The sequence below is a fragment of the Crotalus tigris genome, unplaced genomic scaffold, assembly GCF_016545835.1.
Source record: "Crotalus tigris isolate CLP2741 ecotype Arizona unplaced genomic scaffold, ASM1654583v1 scf7180000024167.7108832, whole genome shotgun sequence".
NCBI lineage: Eukaryota > Metazoa > Chordata > Lepidosauria > Squamata > Viperidae > Crotalus > Crotalus tigris.
The window spans coordinates 5094369-5116278 of NW_024100417.1; the positions used below are offsets into that span (position 1 = coordinate 5094369).

Below are 21910 nucleotides of genomic sequence, written 5' to 3' on the forward strand. Positions count from 1 at the left end.
TCTATTATCAAGTAGTAGGTTGTGGTCTACTTTGTCAAATGCCTTACTGGAGCCCAAGTAAATTATATCCACAGCAGTCCTCTGGTCCACTACTTTTGTCACCTGGTCAAAGAATGCAATAAGATTTGTCTGGAAGAATTTGTTTTTGACAAACCCATGTTGGCTTTTGGTAATGACTTTGTTTGCCTCTGGGTGTTCGTTGATTCTTTTCCAAAATCTTCCCAAGTTAGGCTGATAGGTCTGTAGTTTCCTGAATCGATTTTTTTTTCCTTTTTGAAGATGGGAACTACTTCAGCTCTTTTCCAGTCCCCAGTGCTCCAGAATTTTTGAAAGATATAGTTCAGTTGTTCTGAGATCACATCTGCCAGTTCCTTCAGAACCTTGGGGTGTAATCCATCTAGTCTTGGTGATTTGAATTCATCTTCGGTGAACAGGTGCTCACTTACCATTTTCTTGCCTATCTTAACATGTTTCTAATCTGTTTTTTACAGTATTGTTTTTAATAGATTGGACTGTTTTTTTCCTTTGTGTAAATACGGATGCAAAAAATGAGTTGAGTAGTTCTGCTTTCTCCCTGTTGCTTAGTGTATATGTATAACCAGATATTACTTTTGTAAGGGGTGTAAGAATATATCAGAAGCGTTCTAGGGGTGCAGGATATAGAAAAGGTTGGGAACTGCTGGTGTAGAGATGTTCTTCATGATGATGTGCGCCTAACCTGCTCCTTCAGATCTTACATCAATTGGTACTGTAACTGTGTCCATCCACTCTGCTACTTGTTGTCCTTCTCTTTCTTTCCACCTTTTCCATCCACATTAGAGCCTTTTTCAGAGAGACACGTCTTGACGTAATGTGTCTGAAATGTGACAATATGATCTTGGTCATTTGTAAACTCGAGTGTAATCTCTAGATTGATTTACTCAATGATCTTTTTATCCTGCTTTTTCTTCAAAGGAACCAAATACAGTAACGATAAACGACAAGACGGGGAAAAAAAAGAACCAGAAAGTAACGAACACGTTGAGGGGGAAAATAAAAAAAACATATGACGTTAATACATACTAAAATAAAAGCATATGACGACAACCAGGACTTTTGTCCAAACCTCCCCCTACTTATTAAAGGCTCATCTCACTATTGTACCAAACGCCATTTTATCCCCCAGACAGAGGGTGGAAGAGAAAAACACCCTCTAACTGAAACTACAACTCCCTTAATTATTGCCCTTGCCCTATTCTTTATCGCGCCGATCAGACTTAGAACTACAATTCCCATGATCCAATGCAATGAGGCTGGCAGGACCGGTTGGCAGGGGTGACCTTAGTGCCTGAATGGAAGGGCGATGAACTACCCGGTAGACGGCGTTTGATATAGACAACCCTGTAGGCGCACGAGGACCCCATTCTCTTTCTCCATTTGGTTGTTCCTCCGATCGACCGGCCCAACTGTCAGTCAAGTAGTCGGGCTGCGCGACAAGGGAGGTGGCGGCGGTGGTTACCGCCTCAGGCAGGGAGACCAACCCGCTAACTGCAGAGTGGAGGGATCGGCGAGCGAGGAAGAGGAGGAGGCAGGCAGGCAGGCAGGCAGGCAGACGCCTATCTTTCAGCTGTGCGATGGACCGGTACTACCTCCGCCATTAAAGTCAGAAGGGCAGGGGGACCGAAAGATTTCTTCCCTCCCTTAAGAAAATTAGGGATTGTTATCGGTTTCTCTTTGATTCGTCCTCGCCGTCAGGACGTTTAATTCAGGACGTTTAATTCACCCGGTGGGGGATATCTCCTCTCTTTCCCCTGACTGAGCAGAGACAGGTATAAAAAACCTGCCCATTCACTCCCTTGGCCCCGCCGGGGAGGCACAGACTTGCCCCTCCTCCTATTGCAGACGAGCTGATAGGCACCCCCCCCCCCGCCCCGCGATTCATTGGGGAGGAATCGGGAAAGCGGCTAAACTCCGGGCTGAGCCATGCGCCCAACCTCTCCACGGAGACAGACGAAGGGTCGCCCTCCCCTCTGAAAAAGACCGACCGCCGGCCTTGAAGAGGCGCCCGTTTTCCTTTCTCCGCGCCCCGCCATCCTCTCCTCACGATGCCGCTGCCCCGCTGTAGCTGAGAGCCCAGGGCGAAGAGAGGACGAGGCTCCGGGATTGGGGGGGGGCACCATGGAGCGCCGAGGGGAGCCTGCTTTCCACCTCCAGCAAAATCTGGAATTCAACGTGGAGAACGTGGAGAAGGTGAGAGCGGTGTTGCCAGGTTGGGGATCAGCGGCTGATTCCACCTGCTGGGTGCGGTTTGGGGTGCTGTGCCCCTCGGGTGGAGTGGAGGAGAGTTTCCGATTCTCCCCTGGGCTTTCTGCCACAAGCGGTTTTTTTTCTCCAGTTACTGTGGACATGCCCTTCTCCTAGTCAGCAGGCCAGCTGCTCCATCTTCATCTTCTTCAGAACAACTTACTGGTTCCTGGCATGGTCTTCTTCTTCTGCATTTTCTTTACAGCAGCGTGACCCCTAAAATCCACTGGGCCATTCCACTTTGAATAAGTGATTGTCTTGATTCTTTTGTTAGAATATTCGAGCCTTCCCATTTATCACTTCCCAATAAGTGATTTTAGGATGAATCTGACAGGGAAAGGAAATTACTCTGTTGCTGCTGCTGCTGCCTTAGAGAAGTGATGCTTTGTCCTGTTTATATTCCTAGAAGATAGCCTGTCCACTCCTTCAAGCCCAGCATATGTCAGCAAACTCTTTGTTCTTCAAGAGTTTCAGGGATACAATTCCTCTGGTTGTAGAAAACACAGCTATTTAGAAAGATTTAGAAATTTGGGAGGTAAACATTTTTCTGATAGAAAAAAATAGGCAGGGTTCTTTTGTTGCTGCTTTATCTTTCTTGTATGGTATTACCTGTATCTGTCACATGCATTTTTTCCTAAGTCACAGCAGTCATTTCTCTAGTAGTGAAGTATGATGCTGGTTTGATAACATCAACTTGAACCTGGGTGTGTCTGTCACTTTGGTTCGGGGCAGTAACTGATACATTTGACAAGTTCCTATGGATGCTTTTTTCTGTATTTATCATTCACTGTGCTTTGTTTACATTAAAACTATTGATAATTGAATTTATTGAGGTTATACTTTGAAAGTCATAATATCAAAAAATATTGGCCTTAAAACTGCAGTTTATTTTTATATGTGAAACTCATGTGGCTAGTTGTGGTAACTGAAATAAAGGAAGCACTGCAGCATGATTTCTTCAAGAGAACAGAAAGATTTGATAAAAGACCCAAACATTACATTTATCTATACTCTGTTATATCTCTGAAAGATCCTATTTTTGCTCTGTACATTACTACCAGTCATGTTAGAGTGGAGAGAGCATGGCTTCTCTTCAGTAATTTGAAGTTACTCATTAGTAGATGGTAAAAGTGTAGACAATTCTACACTATTTGATCTTTCTGAAAGGCAGTTTCATGATTCCTGATTTAGTAAAAACTACAGGTAGTCCTTGACTTATAACCGTTCATTTAGTGACCACTCAAAATTACAGTGAAAAAAGTGACCTATGACTGGTTTTCACACTTATGACCATTACAGCATCCTGTGGTCGTGTAATCAAAATTTGGATACCTGTGCAATTGGTTCTATTTATGATGGTTGCAGTGTCTTGGGTCATGTGATCCCCTTTTGTGATCTTTTGACAAGCAAAGTCAATGGGGGAAGCCAGATTCACTTAACAACCCTGTTATTAATTTAACAACTGCAGTGATTCACTTAACAACTGTGGCAAGAAAGGTCATATAATAGGGCAAAATTCACTTAAATTTTCAGCAACAGAAATTTTGGGCTCAATGGTAAGTTGAGGATTACCTGTATATAGTGTCACTGTTAAACAGATTAATCCGGAGTGACTGCCATCTTATTTCTAATATGATGTTCTTATCTACATTTCTCTGTGATGCTGTTCTTGAAACAAATCTAATTTTATAAAAGCATAATTGTAATTAATATTTTATTGATTTTCCAAATGTTCAGAAAAATAATCCTGTAAGGCAGACTTTCCCTAGAATGGCTTATTTAAAATGACCTACTGAATTCATGATTGAAGTGAAATTGACCGAGGAACCCATTCTAATCAAAACTAATTATTATACCACTTAATTAGTTTTTTTAATAGCATCTGAGTGAAAATAGATCCCAGATACCATATGCTGCGATGACTAGGTTATAAAATGAATATTAAGAAGAAAGTGGAGAAGAAGTATTGTAGAATTGATAGTAGGATATACTTAAGGCCCATCACAACTTGTGAAACAATACAGTATATGAAGAGATAATAGATGAAATTTACCAAAGATATGTTGCCCTAATTAGTTTTCTTCAGCTTACCTAAAGAATGACAGGAATTATATAGTTCTGCAAAACTAGAAGATATCAGATTGATGAAGGTTAATTTTTACAATTCTCTGTCTGCCAAAGAACCTGAAATGGAAATGGAAATGCCTATTTATCAACAATTAAATTCTGTGTTTATAAATATTATCAGGCTGATATCCTTTCTGTGATTATGCTCCAAGTAGCAAAGGATAGGAATAGGGACTAATAAAAACATGGCATTGAATGGATATAGAATTAAAATGAGAATCTCAGTCTTTGAATTATAAAACAAATTCCTAGGCTTTATGACTGTCATAAATATAGAATTATTAATGATTGTTAATATCTGAATTGAAGTGGAGATGGGGTGCTTTAATACATTTCTGAGGGCTCAAGAAACATCCTTTCCCCATATATAGGGCAAGCTAAATAATGTATAGTTTGCAAAGTTGAGGTACAGTTTTCTTTTTTTAAAAAAAAAATCAGGATGCACACTGAAGACTTACTCTAAGGTTAAATGCAGATAAATAAAATGCAGGTGGAAATTGGGCTTTCATTTAAAGAAAACCCATTTCATGTCTTTGTTAGCTTTGAAAAATATTCTGCATTCTACCTGAACAATGTAGGCAGATTTAATTCGAGCAACTTTGATCTATCTGCCTTTAATAGTCATTGTATTCCCAGCAGCATTAAACTAGCTACTCCCTGTTGTACAATACTCTGAATTGTTTTATTGTGTTGTTCAGGCCTTAGAAGCTCACTAGTAGGATTCTTTTATTCATTTTGTTTTCAAGCAATACCCAAGTATTGTCTTTTCACCAAATTACAAAATGAAGTTAGAAACACCTAGTTTGATTCCCTTTTGATTTTGATAGGGATATGATCAGATGACAGATGCCTAGCTTGAACCTTGAAACTTATTACTTCATTTGCACAGGGCATATAAATTAAAGATTCTGGCATTCTGCAAGATTACGTGGTAGGCAGTACCGGCTTCCGTGGCCTAATCTGCTCCTGGGTAATGCTGCTTCATCATTTCCCCTGGAGAGAAGGCATAGGCAGTTCTTTTGTGTGCATTGACAATACAACAAATGTTGACATCAGGAAAGGTCAGGACACTCCAGGGGATGATTAGCCCTATAAGTGGTGGGGGAAGTGGATATGTAGAAGTTACAGTCGTGGGGTATTCCAGAATACCTTCTGTCCTAGCTTGAAGTGGCCACAGCAATCTCTGAAACCTTTTGGTTCCTCCCACATTCCCTCCTCCCAGTTCTGTCTCAAAGGGTTTTTGCTTTACTGTCTGGTATTGCCTAGTGTCAAGCTTTCCTCTGAAACACAGCTTGCACTATAAGGGAAACAGTTGGGTAACCAGCTGTGGAAAAATGTGAGTCCTTTCTGCAGGGAACTATGAGATATATAGTAGGCTGAATTCAATGCCCAGTTTATACTTCAGAGAGCATTAGGGAATTGGGGTCAAGATACAAGTCTTCCTAGCAAATCCTGCTGAATTTGCCATTTGTCTGCTTTCAACTTGAGTCTTCCTTGCTGTATGCAGAAAGTGATGCTCTGTGAGAATAGTTTCAGATGCCTTAAGAGGCTTTTTTTCTTCGGTTCTTTGTGGGTATTCTTGTAATTTTGTTTCAACATGAATCTAGGGCTTCTAGCATAGAAAGTGTTGCAGTTTGGGAAATTTAACCAGTTGAGACCACATTTGCCTTGAGATGTTAGAATAGGGCTAACTAGATTTTGAACTAGCTTCTCATTTTTGTTTTCACTGTATTAAATATTTAGACTAATTAAGTTCAAGTAATAGGATGGAAGAAATGCCACTAAAAAGACACGCCTTTATTTTAACAATGTCTATATTTGATGTTGGTAAATAATATTTTGGTTCATTTATTATTATTTGAATTATAGTTGTCTTCTGGCTGAGAGGGCAGCATTGTATATTGGACATAGAGCAGATTTAGGTGAAAGAAGTAATTCAATAGATTTACTAACTTGCACTTGTTAGGGAAAATTTCAGGGAAGGATCACCCAACAGTGATACAATTTATAACATTATAGCTGCAATTTCAGTATATAAGGACATTTAATGTGTACGTTAGAAATGTGAACAACATGAATGGACATTTTCTCATGCTTGGTGGATGTCTAAAAAAGCTTTAAAAATGAATTCAAAATACATATTTTTGTACAGATGATTTTAAAGATTAATATTTAATTGAAGCCAAAACTTTTCCATTTAGGATTGATGGATAATTAATTATAAAAAAAGATGGAAGATTATTTCAATATGATTACTGTGGTGAGATTAATATATGTACAAAGATGGAAAGACTTGGCACTCCCTACCATGAAGGAATGGTTGGTAAAATTGACAAAATTTACTGAGGTGGACAAACTGACTTATTTGATGAGAGAAAAGACAATATTACATTTGATTTATGGTTTGATGATTGGAGTAGATAGCTTATAAAAAGAAGAGAGTCATAATGTAACTTTAGAGAGAAAGGTTAAGATATATTGTACTTATAACTGCTATGAAGAATATTTTTACTATTTCTATTCTCTTATTGCACTTTTAACTTTTTCTGTTATTTCTTTTTCTATATTTATATGACATCAGAGCTTCAATTTCAGTACATATTGTTCAGTATGCCTGAACAATACTCAGAACATCTTATTCCCCTATTTCATTAAAATTGGAAGCAATCCATCCCTGTAACTACTGTATAGGCCAAGCATGTCTTAAGATGCAGAAATAAATTATTTCATAAACATATTAGATGGTAATGTAAGGAACACATTCATTAAGCTTTGTATTGATCCCGTTTTATAAGCTGAACATAGTTAATTTTCTTGCAAAAATAGTTCTGTGCAATAGCTTAGCATAAAATTCCAAGATATTCTGTGATAGTCTTGGGCCGGAATTGCTTTTTCTTTCAGTACTTCTTTCTAGTATGTGTTTTAGATCAGCAACTGTGCAGAAATTAATTAGGACTATCTTCTCTTAGGGCAGGGGTTCTCAACCTTGGCAACTTTAAGACTTGTGGACTTCAGCTCCCAGAATTCCTCAGCCAGCAAAGCTTTGAGGTTGAGAATCCCTGTCTTAAGGCTATCTTCTCTTGAGCCTGTAGTTCAGGGGTCCCTGACCCCCGGTCTGTGGACTGGCACCTGTCCATGGCATGCCAGAAACCAGTCCACAGAAACAAGCAAAGCCCTATCCATGGGATACAGGCAGCACATGAAACCATGCCCCCTCTGGTCTGTGGAAACACCTCTCTCCATGGAACCTGGTGCCCAAAAGGTCAGGGGCTGCTGGTGTAGATGAGAACATGTGTAAAGATTCTTGTAGTGCTTTATAATAAAGTCTTGTATTGTCAAGAATACCCCTTTTAATTTTATAAGCAATGAAACATTTCACCCCAATCACAGCTCAATTAAAGTAGTTTTGTTTTTTTACTTGTAAGAGAAATGGCGTGAGATATCTTATGCTTGTTGCAGCGTAAGGGATATTTTAGGCACTTGGATAAAATGTCAGCCTTTATGTTCTGACATTGTAGAACTAAATTGAACTGAAAGTTTGGGAAATTCCAACTAAATTCAAAAGCAGGGAGAAAACTCACATTTTTTGTTCTCTTAATATTTTAGCTGAAAATGGTGTAGGCTTTGGTGCTGGCCCAAACAACACATATCTCTGCTTCAAGATGATTCTTCCTTTTACGATTCTTCTTTCTAAAACTTTGATTTTGAAGCTTTTTTTTGTGAGCATATATGTATAGCAATGTATGGATTTCCAAGCTGAGGGCTAGAAAATTTAAGAAGTGACATTTATGCTATAGATAAAGGAGGTTGGTTTCCATCTCTTCTAATTTAAGGTCATTGAGTTTCAGGACTAGATGATGTGACAGCTGAGATGGCTACCTTTAGAACAATATACTGGGGAATAAAATATAAGTGAATCTTTTTTGACTCTTTAACAATGTTGCTATTAATTTATTGTTGCCAAAATATTCTGGAAGGATTTTTCCATATACTGTAATTGGGGCATATTTTGTGCCTTGCTTCCCTGTGACTTAGAAAAGGTTAAGTTTATTTCATTTCAAATAAAAATCTGAGTTCGTAAATATTAGACGTTCCAACATGGTCTTGGCAGCAAATCATAGATCTTCTGACACTTCTTGGCTCAACTCATCTCTTTAGCTTGAATTGGCTTAAAACTCCTGAACAGGGTTTGCCTTGATTAAAATCTTTATTGCTGATAAAGATGAAGTTATGCACAATAGTTAATTGCTTATTGTTAATGCAAAAATTGTTAATTTTTTTATATTCTCAAAGGTTTAAATTGAGAGTTCTTTTCATCCTTCCAAATAAACAGATGTTTGGTGGTCTTAAAGCCATGGGATTGTTGTATTTTCATATAATGGCCATTTCTGACCTGGGTTCTACTGGTTGCACACCTGAACCAATACACTAGAATGCCAGAATGTATAGAAACTGACAGAGCGATATTGAAGAATAAAGAAAAAGAAGACACAGAATAATTTTAATACGTATTGTTAAGTAAAAAATGAACCCAGACAACACATTGTTTACTAAGCACCTATGATTTGTAAAAATAGAAAATCAGTAAAAAAGAATGCCAATAATTCACTTTTTTAACTAAAAGTCCGGTGTCCATTTTCTTGTGGCTGAGTTGTGACCTAATGCAAAGCTACTCTTGAAATGGGGCTACTAGGACCAAAATATAAGCAGATTTTCTGTCAACAGTTGTAGCATAACTACATACTAAAATTATTTTAAAATGAAATCCATAGCACTAGTAAGCTCTTTTAGAAATAGGATGCTGAACAATTTCAGCAAAAGAAGCTACTGCTTATTTATTGCTTTGTCCTGCTCGGTGTGCATTGTATTCATAAATATCTGAAATACATTGTTAGTGGCATGTGAATTGTTTTCTTGGTACTATGTTTAATAGAGGTCTTTTTGTTCTGTTTTGTTCCTTGGTTCTTGTATTACCAGATGTCTTGTCAGTGTTTTTAGATAATGGGCCTTTTATTCCTTAAATCACAATGAAGATTGTATTAAAAAGATTGGTCTCATGGTAAGAGTTGTCTCTGAAATTCTAGTGCAGTCTCAGATAGTTGCTCTAGTCTATTCATTTAAAAACGTATTGACATTTTAACATTAAAAAAGTTACCTGAAAGTAATTGTTCTTTGACTGAGATTTTTTTAAAAATTGGAATTTAAAACATAAGATGAATATGTGAACTATAGTGATGTTTTAGTGGCTTTGAGGATAATACTGTTCTAAAATTAATGCTTCCAAAAAATGTTTGATCTATGTTGGATAAAAGACCTGGCATGAAAAATGGCCAATTAGGACAAGGGAAATCCCCAAAGTAGGGTATTTTCAAATCAGATCTTTATTACAGGCAGACTTATAGCCAGAATGTATAGCATATATAGAAATACATATACCCATGTACTAAAATCTGTAAATATAAATAAACATAAAATATAATAAATATGGTAATAGTAATGATAATAAATAAATAATATAGAAATAATATGGGTAATAATACAAGGATTAGGACTTCTAGTGAAGACATGGTGCACTGAAGACATCCCTGAAGAAGTAGGGATGATATTGTAACTGATATTGATGGGCAGATGTCTGGGCTGCCAAAATCTCTCTGGAAAAAAAAACAAACCATGAAACATACTCCAGACAGTGACTCCTCATAAGAAGATGGCAGGAACTGATGTTTTTGTGATCTGTTTGTGAGTTGGGCAACTGAGAATCAAGGATTCCATTAAAGCTCACAGGCATAATCTAGCCTTTAAGAAGATAAGGTTAGACTGATCCTCATTTCTTAATCACTTTGAAATAAACTTTTTATTGCTTTTTAAATATTGAGAACCTCTGGAATGGCAAATTTAATGATATTCACTGGATGAGTTTCCTTCAATTCTTTACTAAAGAAGTTTTGAAGTACAGGTTAAGGATTTTATTATTTTTTAATTAATAACAAAAGGATGATTAGAATATTGGTTTTAGAATGTTATAAAGGAATTTTAAAGGTCCATATGGATTTAATTTTTTTTTTCTTTTTACCACCCAATTCGGGGTGACTGAATGGAGTTGAGTGCTTACTGGCCAGAGGCCCTTCCTGATGCCTATGTAGAGTTTGCAGCAGATATTTTCTCTTTGCACCCTAAGAGAGAAACATCTGTCTCTGCCTAGGGTTAAACTCTCAACCTTCCAAGTGGGAGGTGAGCATCTTCACTTCTATGCCACCACGTCACTCATCCAGATGGAGTTAATAATAATATGAAGTTGAACATAAGAATACTTCTTGTGGGAAACTGTTTTTTCATTCAGAAGAAAAATGTGATAAAATGGGACAAAGGTGGACATTAGAGGGGCACCAGAAAGAAATATTGAATATAGAAATGAAACTGGCTGTAATGAAATATGAGAATGATGTTGGAAGATAGAAATGATCAGATAAAAGGGAGAGGAGCCTGCAACTGATTATTGGGCAGAGACAGAAACTTTCAAAGAAACCACCCTAATTTATCAAGAGGTAAAAATATATAGCAGGAGATGTGTACTTTCAGACTTACAAAATTCTGTTAATGTAGTCTTACAATAAATAGAATTAGTTTATCTTGCTTTGTTTCCTGTTTGATCTGCTTGGGAGACTGACACTGGCTGATGTTTTGATAACTAAAAAGGACATACAAATAATAGACTAGAAGAGTGTCTTAGATAACCTTTCTATACTGGATTTACAAAAGGGATTTCTTAATGTTGTCAGAAGAGACAAAGAAAAAATGACAAATCAAATGGTTGGATACTATATGAAGGGACTAAAGATTAAATTTTTTGAGAGCAATAGGAAGGAATATAAAGTTGGTTTATTTGACCAAAGTTGAAATAGATAGGTTGCTAATTTTTAATGGACTTTTTCTGACCAGAACTGGATTATGGTGTTTTAAAGTTTTGTTTAAAGATACAGTTTATATATAATAGGATAGAAAAATGTTTGAGATTCCCTGAAACGATATTAACAGAGGATCGTGTAGCTCAGGGACAGCAGGGCATTTTCAATAACGTACTTTCATTGAAGTATTTCTTTTTATCTATCCTTTCATTCAGCATCATTGGAAGAACTTGCTTTCTACCATCATGTGATAAGAATATCTTTATTGATTACTCCATGCTATACATAATTTTAAATATACTGGCTTTCTTCTCTTATTTTTTTTAAATCTAAAAAGCCTCCAGTTGCAACTTTTTATTATAATGAAGTTGATCTAGTCATAGAAAATTTTGCCTGCCCTTCAATATTTTTCAGTTATTATTCTTTTTTAGAGTATGGCAATGCCATAGAAAACTAATATAATAATATTGCAGATCTATATTTTATTCTGTCCAATATAAAATGAACATTTGGGTAGCAGTTGCTCATTGTTCCTATATTTTTATCAAATTATCACAATATCAAGATCCCTTTTCTGATCAGTCACCATAGCTCAAATTTTATGATCATAACCATAGCTCAAATTTTATGATCATAAATGTACATCAGCCCTCCAAAATAGATCAAACTTAGAAACCAAACACACACAAGCTACTATTAGTTTTATTATAAGGTTATAATAAAAGAAAATGCAAATCTGAAAACGCTTCCCATCTCTTCACTTTATCTTCATGAGAACTTTGAGAGACATTTTCTCAAATTACATTTCTGCCCCAGAGTTAAGATTTATTTTGACCGTTATCTCGATTCCTGTTCTTCCTCCTGTTTCACAAGATTATTCCTTCCGTCCATTACATTGTGAGGTTTTCCATTTTTTAACGTAACAGATATACAGTAATTTCATACTTGCTTATACTGATTTATATTTAACCATATTAATGCCAAGTTCCTCAATATGAGGAAAAGTTCATAGAAACGTAGAATTGGAAAGAGCCATTTAGAAAATCCAATATTTTTGAAGTCTTTTTTCCCCCCTTTTAATCACTCTAATTATATCGGGGCTATCAGCAAACTTGAATACCTCACAGTTTACCAAAAGAAGAAAAGTATTGATGTTAATGCCAGTTTAGGGGAGGGGGGAATCCTACTGTTTACTTTATTCAGTTGAAAGAGTTATACATTTATTTATGCTATTTGTTCTGAAATGAGTTACTTATTTAATACTTTTCTTATACTACAGTTGTTAAGGTTTGGGATATATTTGAAGATAGCACTGATTGTTGACCAATGTGTCTGACAGCTTGCCGTAGACACATAATGTAAGGGTTTGTGGATAGTAGGCTAAAATGCATCGAGGAAAGGTATCTATATTAGCCCCAGATAAGATTTTGATTATAACAGGATTTATTTATGGCAACTGTTACAATTACTGCAGAACTAGGGCATTGCTCAGCGATCTTTCTTCCTCCTTTCCAATTGTCTGTACCCTGTGTGCCATAATGAAGAGGTCTAGGACTTTGCCTGAATGAGAAGATGATGCTTCTGTTGCTATGGTTCCCGTTGCTTGGTGGCAATTGGCTGCTGAGAAAATCATAATGCTGGGTCAGTGAGGCAAGGTAGGAAAGTGACCCAGAATGCTTTTCAAGGAATAAGTGGAAATCACTGCAAAGACAATAGCAACAAAGCTATGCATGGTCTGTTGGGGATAATGGGTAAATTGTTGGGTTAGGAAGCTATGCCTTGAGTCTGAGCAGTGTCTGTTATTGGCCTCCTAAGATCAGGTTCATTTCAGTGTACTGAACTAGTTCCAGTCATACTGTATCTTAAATATAAATATATGAAGAGTTATCCAAACTCTTAAACAATATGCGGTTTATGTCTAGTGCAATCTGCTTGATTTTTGAGAAAAAAAAAATCTATCCTGTGTTTTTGAATTCTAAGTAAAGCTTCAGGTAACAAGAACATTACCCAACAGCTGAAGTCTTAATCTATCATACGTTTAGTATTCAGAAAGTTAATGCTGTCCCAGTGGTATTTGTGTGCAGAAGAAACCTCACTCTGTTGCTTAGAGAATCTGCCTTGTGTGCTGTATTGCTATAAGATATAATGTTACATGCTTACTGTCTCTGCCCTTGGTCCAAGAATAGCACAATATTACAGACCTCCTATGACTCCCCTTTCTGTATCCATCTCCTAAGTCAAAGGACTGAACACAAGGAATCCTTGTCAGGCTAAATCCATAAAGCTGATGTGATAATTGTATAGCATTTATTATTAGTGGTAACATACTGCTGTTGCTAGTTCTATGATAACTTGCTTCCCCTGTTAAAATGTAAAGGAATATTAAGGCTATCAGCTTAGAAACATACAAATTATAGATTTGAGCATTGCAGCGTGTGGGGTCTACAGGCAGCGATATAAATTTGAAAAATAAAAATAAATTACTATTGCTGCCTACTTTGCTTAAATGACGAGGAAGCCTGGGAGAAATGCAGTCATTGAACATCAGCACATATATGTTAAGATACTCATTTTGTTTTGTATCACTTTCAATTTTGAATTTCATCTACCTTTTTATCTGGTCTGAAGGTGCCATTCTGGAATCTTGCAGAATTGTTTTGAATCACAGTAAATAATTTGTTGTTTGTTCGTTTATTCCAATTATATAGCCACCCATCTTGCACAAGTGACTCTGAATGAAAAAAGAAATAAAAACATAAATTTAATCATAACAATAGAAAACAAAAATAAACATAAATAAAGAATGGTCAAGACCATCAACAATAATAACAATATCTCATAGTTTATTAAAATCCTGACCCCCCCCCATGTCTGGAAGAATAGCCTTAAGGGCCTTCTGAAATCCAGCGTTGTCAGGACTAATTGTATCATCTCTGTTTACCTGTATGCATGCATTAAATAGTAGTGATCCAGTTTTGCTTTTTATATCTGGTTTTATTCTTTGGAGACTCTAAGATATTATTACCTAAGTAGTTAAAACCTGTATCTGACTACTAGTTCTTTATTTATAGGGGCTCACTATGAAAATAAATTACGCATAGACACACACACACTATATGTATGTATGTATGTATGTATGTATGTATGTATGTATGTATGTAAGTTAGTAATATGGTGTGGTATGGTATGGTATTGTATTGTATATGTATGTATGTGTGTATGTACAGGTAGTCTTCAGTGTACAACTACGAGCCCAAATTTTCTGTTGCTAAGCAGGGCAGTTAAGTGCGTTTTGCCCCATTTTAAAATATTTTTTGCCACAGTTGTTAAGTGAATTGCTACAGTTATTAAGTGACTCATGTATTCGTTAAGAGAATCTGGCTTCCCCATATTGACTTTGCTTGTCAGAGGCCAACTGGGAAGGTTACAGATGGTGATCTCATGACCCTGGGAGGGTGCAGCTGCCATAAATAGATGTCATTTGCCAAATTTTGATTGCATGTCCATGGGGATGCTGCAACAGTCATAAGTGTGAAAAACAGTCGTAAGTCATTTTTTTCAGTGCCGTTGTAACTTCAAACAGTCACTAAACAAAGGGTTATAAGTTAAGGACTACCTGTATGTATCTCCTGAAGGATGGCAGATTGCTCTTTCATGTGGATCTGGGAAACAAAAGAATATTTTATGTCGTTGAATGAGGTGTTGCATTTAGTTGAAAAAGCTTAATTTTTCAGATTTTCCATAGTGATAGTGATATGTCTACTGCACTGTAGTTTGTGCTTAACCATTGTAAAACAAGTTGATTTTAAAATGGAGATAGAATGGATAGGAGAGATATCTAAAGGTTTAAACTTTATAATTCATTATGAAGAAAAATATTAAGGCAAGGGAGGTGTTTCCCTCCCTTTGCCACTCACCTCTCTTTTTATGCCCTCTTTCCCCATTTTGTTACAAACCTCCTTTATTTGGTTCAGTATCAATTTCTTTTTTCCCCCAGTATATATCAAGTTATAACAAATATTTTCCACTCCAGATTATGGTTTTCCACAGTAAGTAATCTCATGTAGCCAAGTTTCTTCTGAGAATCTGAATTTTTTTAGATGTCCTTGCTTATATAAATCATTGGTGTTTACATTATTTTCTGATTACAACAATATGCTCCCTCTACCGATGCAAAGATGAAAGAACAAAGATGGTATCTGTGTTGTAAAATTGAACTTTTATTCAAAATTTATCTGAAGCCTGGTCAACAGAAACAAGTCTCTAGACAACTGTCCTTTTGAGCCCCCTATCCTATGGAGAGGTTTTATGTTTTGGGTTTGATTCATTACCATCCTAGGTTGTTTGAAAATGTAGAAAATGCTGAATCATTTATTGTTTCCTGCTTTTTTAGGCACTGCACCAGCTATATTATGACCCCAACATTGAAAACAAGAACCTGGCCCAGAAATGGCTGATGCAAGCTCAAGTATCACCACAAGCTTGGCACTTCAGCTGGTTGCTTCTTGATATGGACAAGGTGCCTGAGATCCAATACTTTGGGGCCAGTGCCCTCCACATTAAGATTTCACGCTACTGGAATGACATCCCTGCTGACCAGTATGAGAGCCTTAAATCACAGCTCTTCAGTCACATAACTCATTTTGCTAGTGGTTCCAAAATTGTGCTGACCCGCCTTTGTGTGGCATTGGCTTCATTAGCACTGAACATGATGCCAGAGGCTTGGCCATGTGCTATTGCTGACATGGTACGCATGTTTCAGGCAGAGGACTCTAATGTGGATGGGCGAGCCCGCTGCCTTGCACTACTGGAACTACTGACAGTGCTGCCTGAGGAATTTCAAACCAGCCGTCTGCCTCAGTACCGTAAGGGGCAGGTACGTAGTGTCTTGTCACAGGAGTGCACATCTGTGTTCCCTCTGCTAGAACAATTGTTGCAACAGCAAGACTCTCCTGGTTTCATTAAGCAGAAGGTGCTGAAGTGTTTCTCCAGCTGGGTGCAACTAGAAATTCCTCTGATGGAATGTGAGAACTTGATCCAAGCATCTTTCACTTCTCTGCATGATCCAGAACTCTTCGACATTGCTGTGGAGGCTATTGTCAATGCCATTTCCCAGCCTGATGCTCAGAGGTAAGTATAGTTTCACCTTATGAGCCAGATATGGTTTTAAAAGTTTACAACGTTAGATATAAACTATTTATTTCCATACGGAGTGATCCAGTAATGAAATCTTGGTAAGAATAAAGAATTTTATTTGAGCAACCCTCAAATAAAGCAAGCATTATCTTCTTTGTCACCTTTCTTTTCATTAAACAGTATTTTATAAAAAAAAACCCACCTCTAGCGCTTTTATTTAAGTGAGAAGTATCAGTAATTAGTCTCCTCTGAAACAGATTTAACTAGTAAGCATCAAAAACACACCACAGCTATAGTTAATCTATAAGATTACCTGTTGCTTGTTTTTTGATAGGGGCACTATCATTATATAACCTCCAGCAAGGTTTACTGCTGGTTTGATCTCTGTTTTTAGAAAGATTTTTAACTTATACCTATGGTATAGTATTTTCAAGTATTACTGCTTGAAGTTTTATTGCTTTGAACAATGTGGGGAAAATTTAGAAAACACTGGAAGAGGTGAGATATTATTTGGAAAAAAAAAAGAATTATTCAGTTTGTCTTTGCTTAGATTCACTATTGTCCATAATTCAGTAATCCATTTAAGAAGATATATGAATTATATTAATAGAGAATTTGAGAATTATGTCCATTTCAAAATGTGAACATGGTTAATGAGATTTCATCTGTTGTGATTATAGTTGTGGTTTTATGAGAAAATATAATATGCAACTAGGAACATTGGAAGATTTAATCAGCAGATGAAACTATGTATAAACCTTGACTTACAATCAGAATTGATTCTGGAATTATGGTAGTCATTGTGTGTTAAGTCGAGGTATTATATGACAGGATTCAAAGTTATGACCGTTTTTAGAAGGGTCATTAAGCGAATGCCATGGTCATTAAGCAAACTAGCAGTGTTAAATCCATTTTCATCAATGGGCATATTTTGCTGCAAACTAAAAGTAAATGCCAGAAACAGTCAATAACGGCACAAGCTTAAGGCACGTGACTGCAGGTCACTACAAATGGCTATAAAGGTGAATCTATTGCCAAGCTCCTAAAGTGTGATCATGTGACCATAGAGATGGTTTAAGTATGTACACGCCCTTGTAGCTGCAAAAACAGGTCGTAGGTAGCTCTGCAGAGGTCCACCATAACTTCGAATGGTGTTAAAGCAACTGTTGTAAGTCAAGGACTACCTGTATAATTTTCTTCCTGTCTTTTCACTTTTTCTCCTTTCCCCTGTCCATGTTTCTTCATAATAGAGATAAAGTATTTGAGTAGAAACCTGGATCAAAATATGTTCTTGAAGAAACTGATGCTGTGATTCCTCAGTGGACTTAACTGTTATTGATGACAGATATTTTACATTTGGATATGTATAGTATATTCAACCTAGAGAGGAAAATTATAGGGAACATAATATTAGTGAATAAGTATCTAAAAAGGTGGCAGAGTAAATAACTACTTACTGCTTAAAAGAAATGTCGGACTCCACTTGCCAGACTTAGTTGGACTTGAGGAAGTATATATCTCAAAAGTGAAGCACTGCAAAACTATGGGAACCAATCTGATATAGTTGTTAGTATATCGACTAAGATAAGAGACTTTAGAGTTCAGGAGGAATCATATTTGTCATCCTGAGCTTTCCAAACAAAAATGGACTATAAAATAATGTAATTACTGAAAAGTCCACATAGGATATCCCGTTTAAAAATAGAAAATTTGCTCTGCCTCCAGGATCTGGTGATAGTGAAAGTCATGTAAAATCTCCTCATGGGGCTATGAAATAATATAACATAAGTCTATTTCTCTCTTTCATTTTGAAAGCTTAAGAGAAGGTAAACTGTATATACTGCTCTATTAGATTAATTAATAAAGCTGTATGGAAGAAATGATCCAGGATTGCTTAACTCTTTATTCTTTCTGATTTACATTAAATTGAATTGCCATTGATTGGAAAAAGTTTTAATTCAGTTATCTTGTCTGTGTATTAGTCAGTCCTTTCCAGTATTTTTAAAGTGTACTTTCGAGTTCCATTTCTCTTCTTGTAATATAGTAATGCAGAACTGGTTTCATTTGAATTGCTCCTTAGCCATATATATATAGTCTTGTTCCTTTCTAATCCTCTGTAACCCATACTTACAGCCTTTTCATCCTCCCAGACTTCTGTATGACACCTAGCTTTTAAATTCCAATTACCTGATTTTTTTTTTTTTTTTAGCCTGAGGGCTTGTTTCACACCAAAATGTGATATTCTACAACATGTTCAGTGTAAAGCAAGATGGAGATGTGCCCTGATTTTTGAAAGCTGTTAAAACAAATTAGTGGAGATATTTGGCTTATTCTTTCAGTGCAGAGTCCAGCAGTATGGATAATAAGAGGAAACAGAAGGCTTTTGAATTGTTCAATGCTATAAGCATAGTAGCACGGGTATGGTCTTTCACCTGTAACTGTGGACTATAGGTAGAGGTAGAGACTCTGAGGTAGAGTCAGGGGGGCAAGTTCAGAATAAGCCTATCTCTTCATAGTCTGCCTCAGTAGCCAGGAAACTGACAATTGGCTGATTAGTCATCAGCATAGCATCTCCCTTCTTTCCCTTGAGGCCATCCCTTACTCTTCCTCTCCATTTCCTCTGTGCTTGTTGTCATAGTTACAGTCACTTATTGGCAGCAATAGGAAGATTGACAGGCAAGAAATTACTTGTATGGTTCTGGAATGCTACAGTGCACTGTGAAATGCTAGCTATCTGGACGCCTCAGAAAAGTATTGTGTGAACATTTTTGATTTGCGGAAATTAACATTCATAGATTGTAACTTTTTCAAATTCTCCCCCCATCAATAGATTCTTCTGCTTAAACAATGGATATCATACATTTTCAAATATTTATTCCATTTCACCCATAACACATTAAAATGTGGGGTCTTAAGTCTTGGACTCAAATCACCTTCAGCGATGGACGTTTATTGGATAATTGGGCCATTCATTCACTCTTAGCCCAACCTCTTTCAGAGGATTGTTGTGGGAAAAAAATAAGAGCATTCTGTATTCCTCCTTGAGTTTCTGCTCAAAAGGCAGGCTATAAATCTAATCAATCAATCATGAAGCAGTAATATTGACATTTTCGGAGAAAAATGATCTTAGAAAAAGAAATATTAATTTAACAATCTGGTTCCTTGGTTAGTGTCAGGTGTCTAGACAAATCAGAGATCACATTCCTGGGTGTGAAATAGGCAGGTAGGTATGCTTTTTAAAATTTGTGTATTAAATTATATATTACCCTTTTTTTCCTCATTATTGCTTGCATAATGGCAGAGTCAGTCATGAAAGCATTTCTTAGTTTGGGGGATAGAAAGTAAATAAATGGTACAATATTGGTCTCTACCTATGTGCAGTATACCCACACACTAAGTTATGATGAGAATGATGGAGGGAGAGTGTATACTTGTTGACTATTATGGGAACAGTATTGTTTATTCCAGATAAACATTTGAACCGGTACATTAAAAACATTTCTAAGCTGCTTCCAACCTCCTACTGTGGATTCTGTAATTCATGTAAAATAGTCAGCAATTAAAGACACTGATTCTGAAAATGTATCCTGGGAAAAATCAAATCAAATATAAATTGAAGCTAACATATCAATCCTGCATTAATGGAAATGAAAATGCATTGAGTAGCATTGAGTAAAAAAAAAGTCAGCACAAGGGCAAGTCTTCTTTGATTAGTGGGTGTGGCCCAATTCTGGATCACTGTCCCACTTTACGTCAAATGATAGTAACGAGGACTTAGAGAAAAACCTTTGAAGTTTACAATGTCTTCGATGGTCCTTAAGCATTTTCATCATTTTACCATGTTATTTTTAATCTCTATTGGACAATATTTCCTTCCCCCCACAGTGTATAGAAACTTATTACATCCTTGGACAGAATGAAAATAGCCTCTCTGGTAAACCCAAAAGCCTGGCCTTCCTACATTATTTACATATCTGAGGGAAGGGCAGCCATGATATTTAGAGCATTTATTTGATTTATATCTTGCCGTTATTACTTTATAAGTAACTCTAGCAGCAAACATACATAATTTTATTTATTTGTATTCTGCCTTTACGGGTAGTCCTCGCCTTACAACAGTTCATTTAACGACCATTCAAACAATGCCACTGAAAAAGTGATTTATGGCCATTTTTCACACTTACAAATCATAGCAGCATCCCCAGCCTCATGCGATCAAAATTCAGATGCTTGGCAACTGACTCATTTATGACATTTTCAGTGTCCCAGGGTCATATGATCACCTTTTGCAACCTTCTGACAAACAAAGTCAGTGGAGAAGCCAAATTCACTTAACAGCTGTATTACTAACTTAACAACTGCAGTGATTTACTTAACAATTGTGGCAAGAACGGTCATAAAATGAGGCAAAATTAACTTAACAAATGTCTCACCTAGCAACAGAAGTTTTGGACACTATTGTGGTCGTAAGACAAGGACTACCTGTATTATTTTTACAAATAACCCAAGGTGGCAAATATGTCCAACACACTCTCTTCCTATTTTCTCCAGAATGACAACCCTGTAAGGTGGGTTGGGCTGAGAAAGGGTGACTGACCCAAGGTCACCCAACTGATTTTTATGCATAAGGCGGGACTAGAACGCAGTCTCCTTAACCATTATACCTAATACATCATTCTCCAAATGAAAGACCAGTTGCTTTGAGCATGCATGATTAAGTTATAATTATGAAGACGAAGTGATTTAAATATTTTTCTCACATATATTGATTTTATTGATTTGAAATAGTCTCCTCCTGCATTAACCAGCTTAATGCATAGCTATCTGATTTAGATGGCTTAAAATAGTTGTATGGTGTTGTATAACTTGAGCACTCAATATCATATAAAAGTTTAGATATAATTTTCGGTGATTTTCCAAAAATTATTACTGAGCACCAAATTTTGTTTAACATGCTTGAAGGGGAAAATATAAAAAAATGTGAAAAGTAAACATATTAACTGCACTTAAATTTATTAAATAGAATTTTCATTCATCATGCAGAAAAACTAATGTATTTCTGAATTGCAGCCCTAGGAAGTTACTGCAAGGCTAAATACAGTCTTTGTTCCAAAAATTTGCACATACTTGGTTTAAACAAATAAAAGAAATTGATGTTCAAAAATCTCAGCAGCTAGCAATATCTAGCTCTCTGTGTCTGGAAGCAAAGAAATATAAGTCTTGGCTAATATTTGGGTGAAAGACATCCAGGGAGTGCCAGAGCTACAGGCTAGACTGCAGAGTAGAAAAATATATAAGACAATGGCAAATTGTTTCCATATTGTTGCCAGGAAAATATCACGGACATGCCCTGAAAGTCATCAGGAGTCAAGCATGACTGGAAGGAGACTTCATTTTAATGTTGTAAAAGTCTATTAGGTGCTGTTAGGAATGATAGATAGATAGCTACAAATTCAAGG

General features: G+C 36.6%; 1 protein-coding gene across 3 annotated transcripts in view; it reads left to right on the forward strand.

Moving 5' to 3' along the window:
* The first annotated feature begins 1407 nt into the window (after nt 1-1407).
* The window catches only part of IPO13 (importin 13), a 57553-nt gene continuing 37050 nt past the window's right edge, over nt 1408-21910 (forward strand). The window contains exons 1-2 of one of the 3 annotated variants that reach the window (XM_039323144.1): nt 1408-2229; nt 15709-16445. In XM_039323144.1, coding sequence (XP_039179078.1) covers nt 2158-2229; nt 15709-16445 — 809 coding nt within the window. In that variant the 5' untranslated portion in view covers nt 1408-2157. Of the gene's footprint in view, nt 2230-13046; nt 13067-15708; nt 16446-21910 lie in introns of those variants that run through there. The other 2 variants (XM_039323145.1, XM_039323146.1) reach the window with 2 other exon arrangements.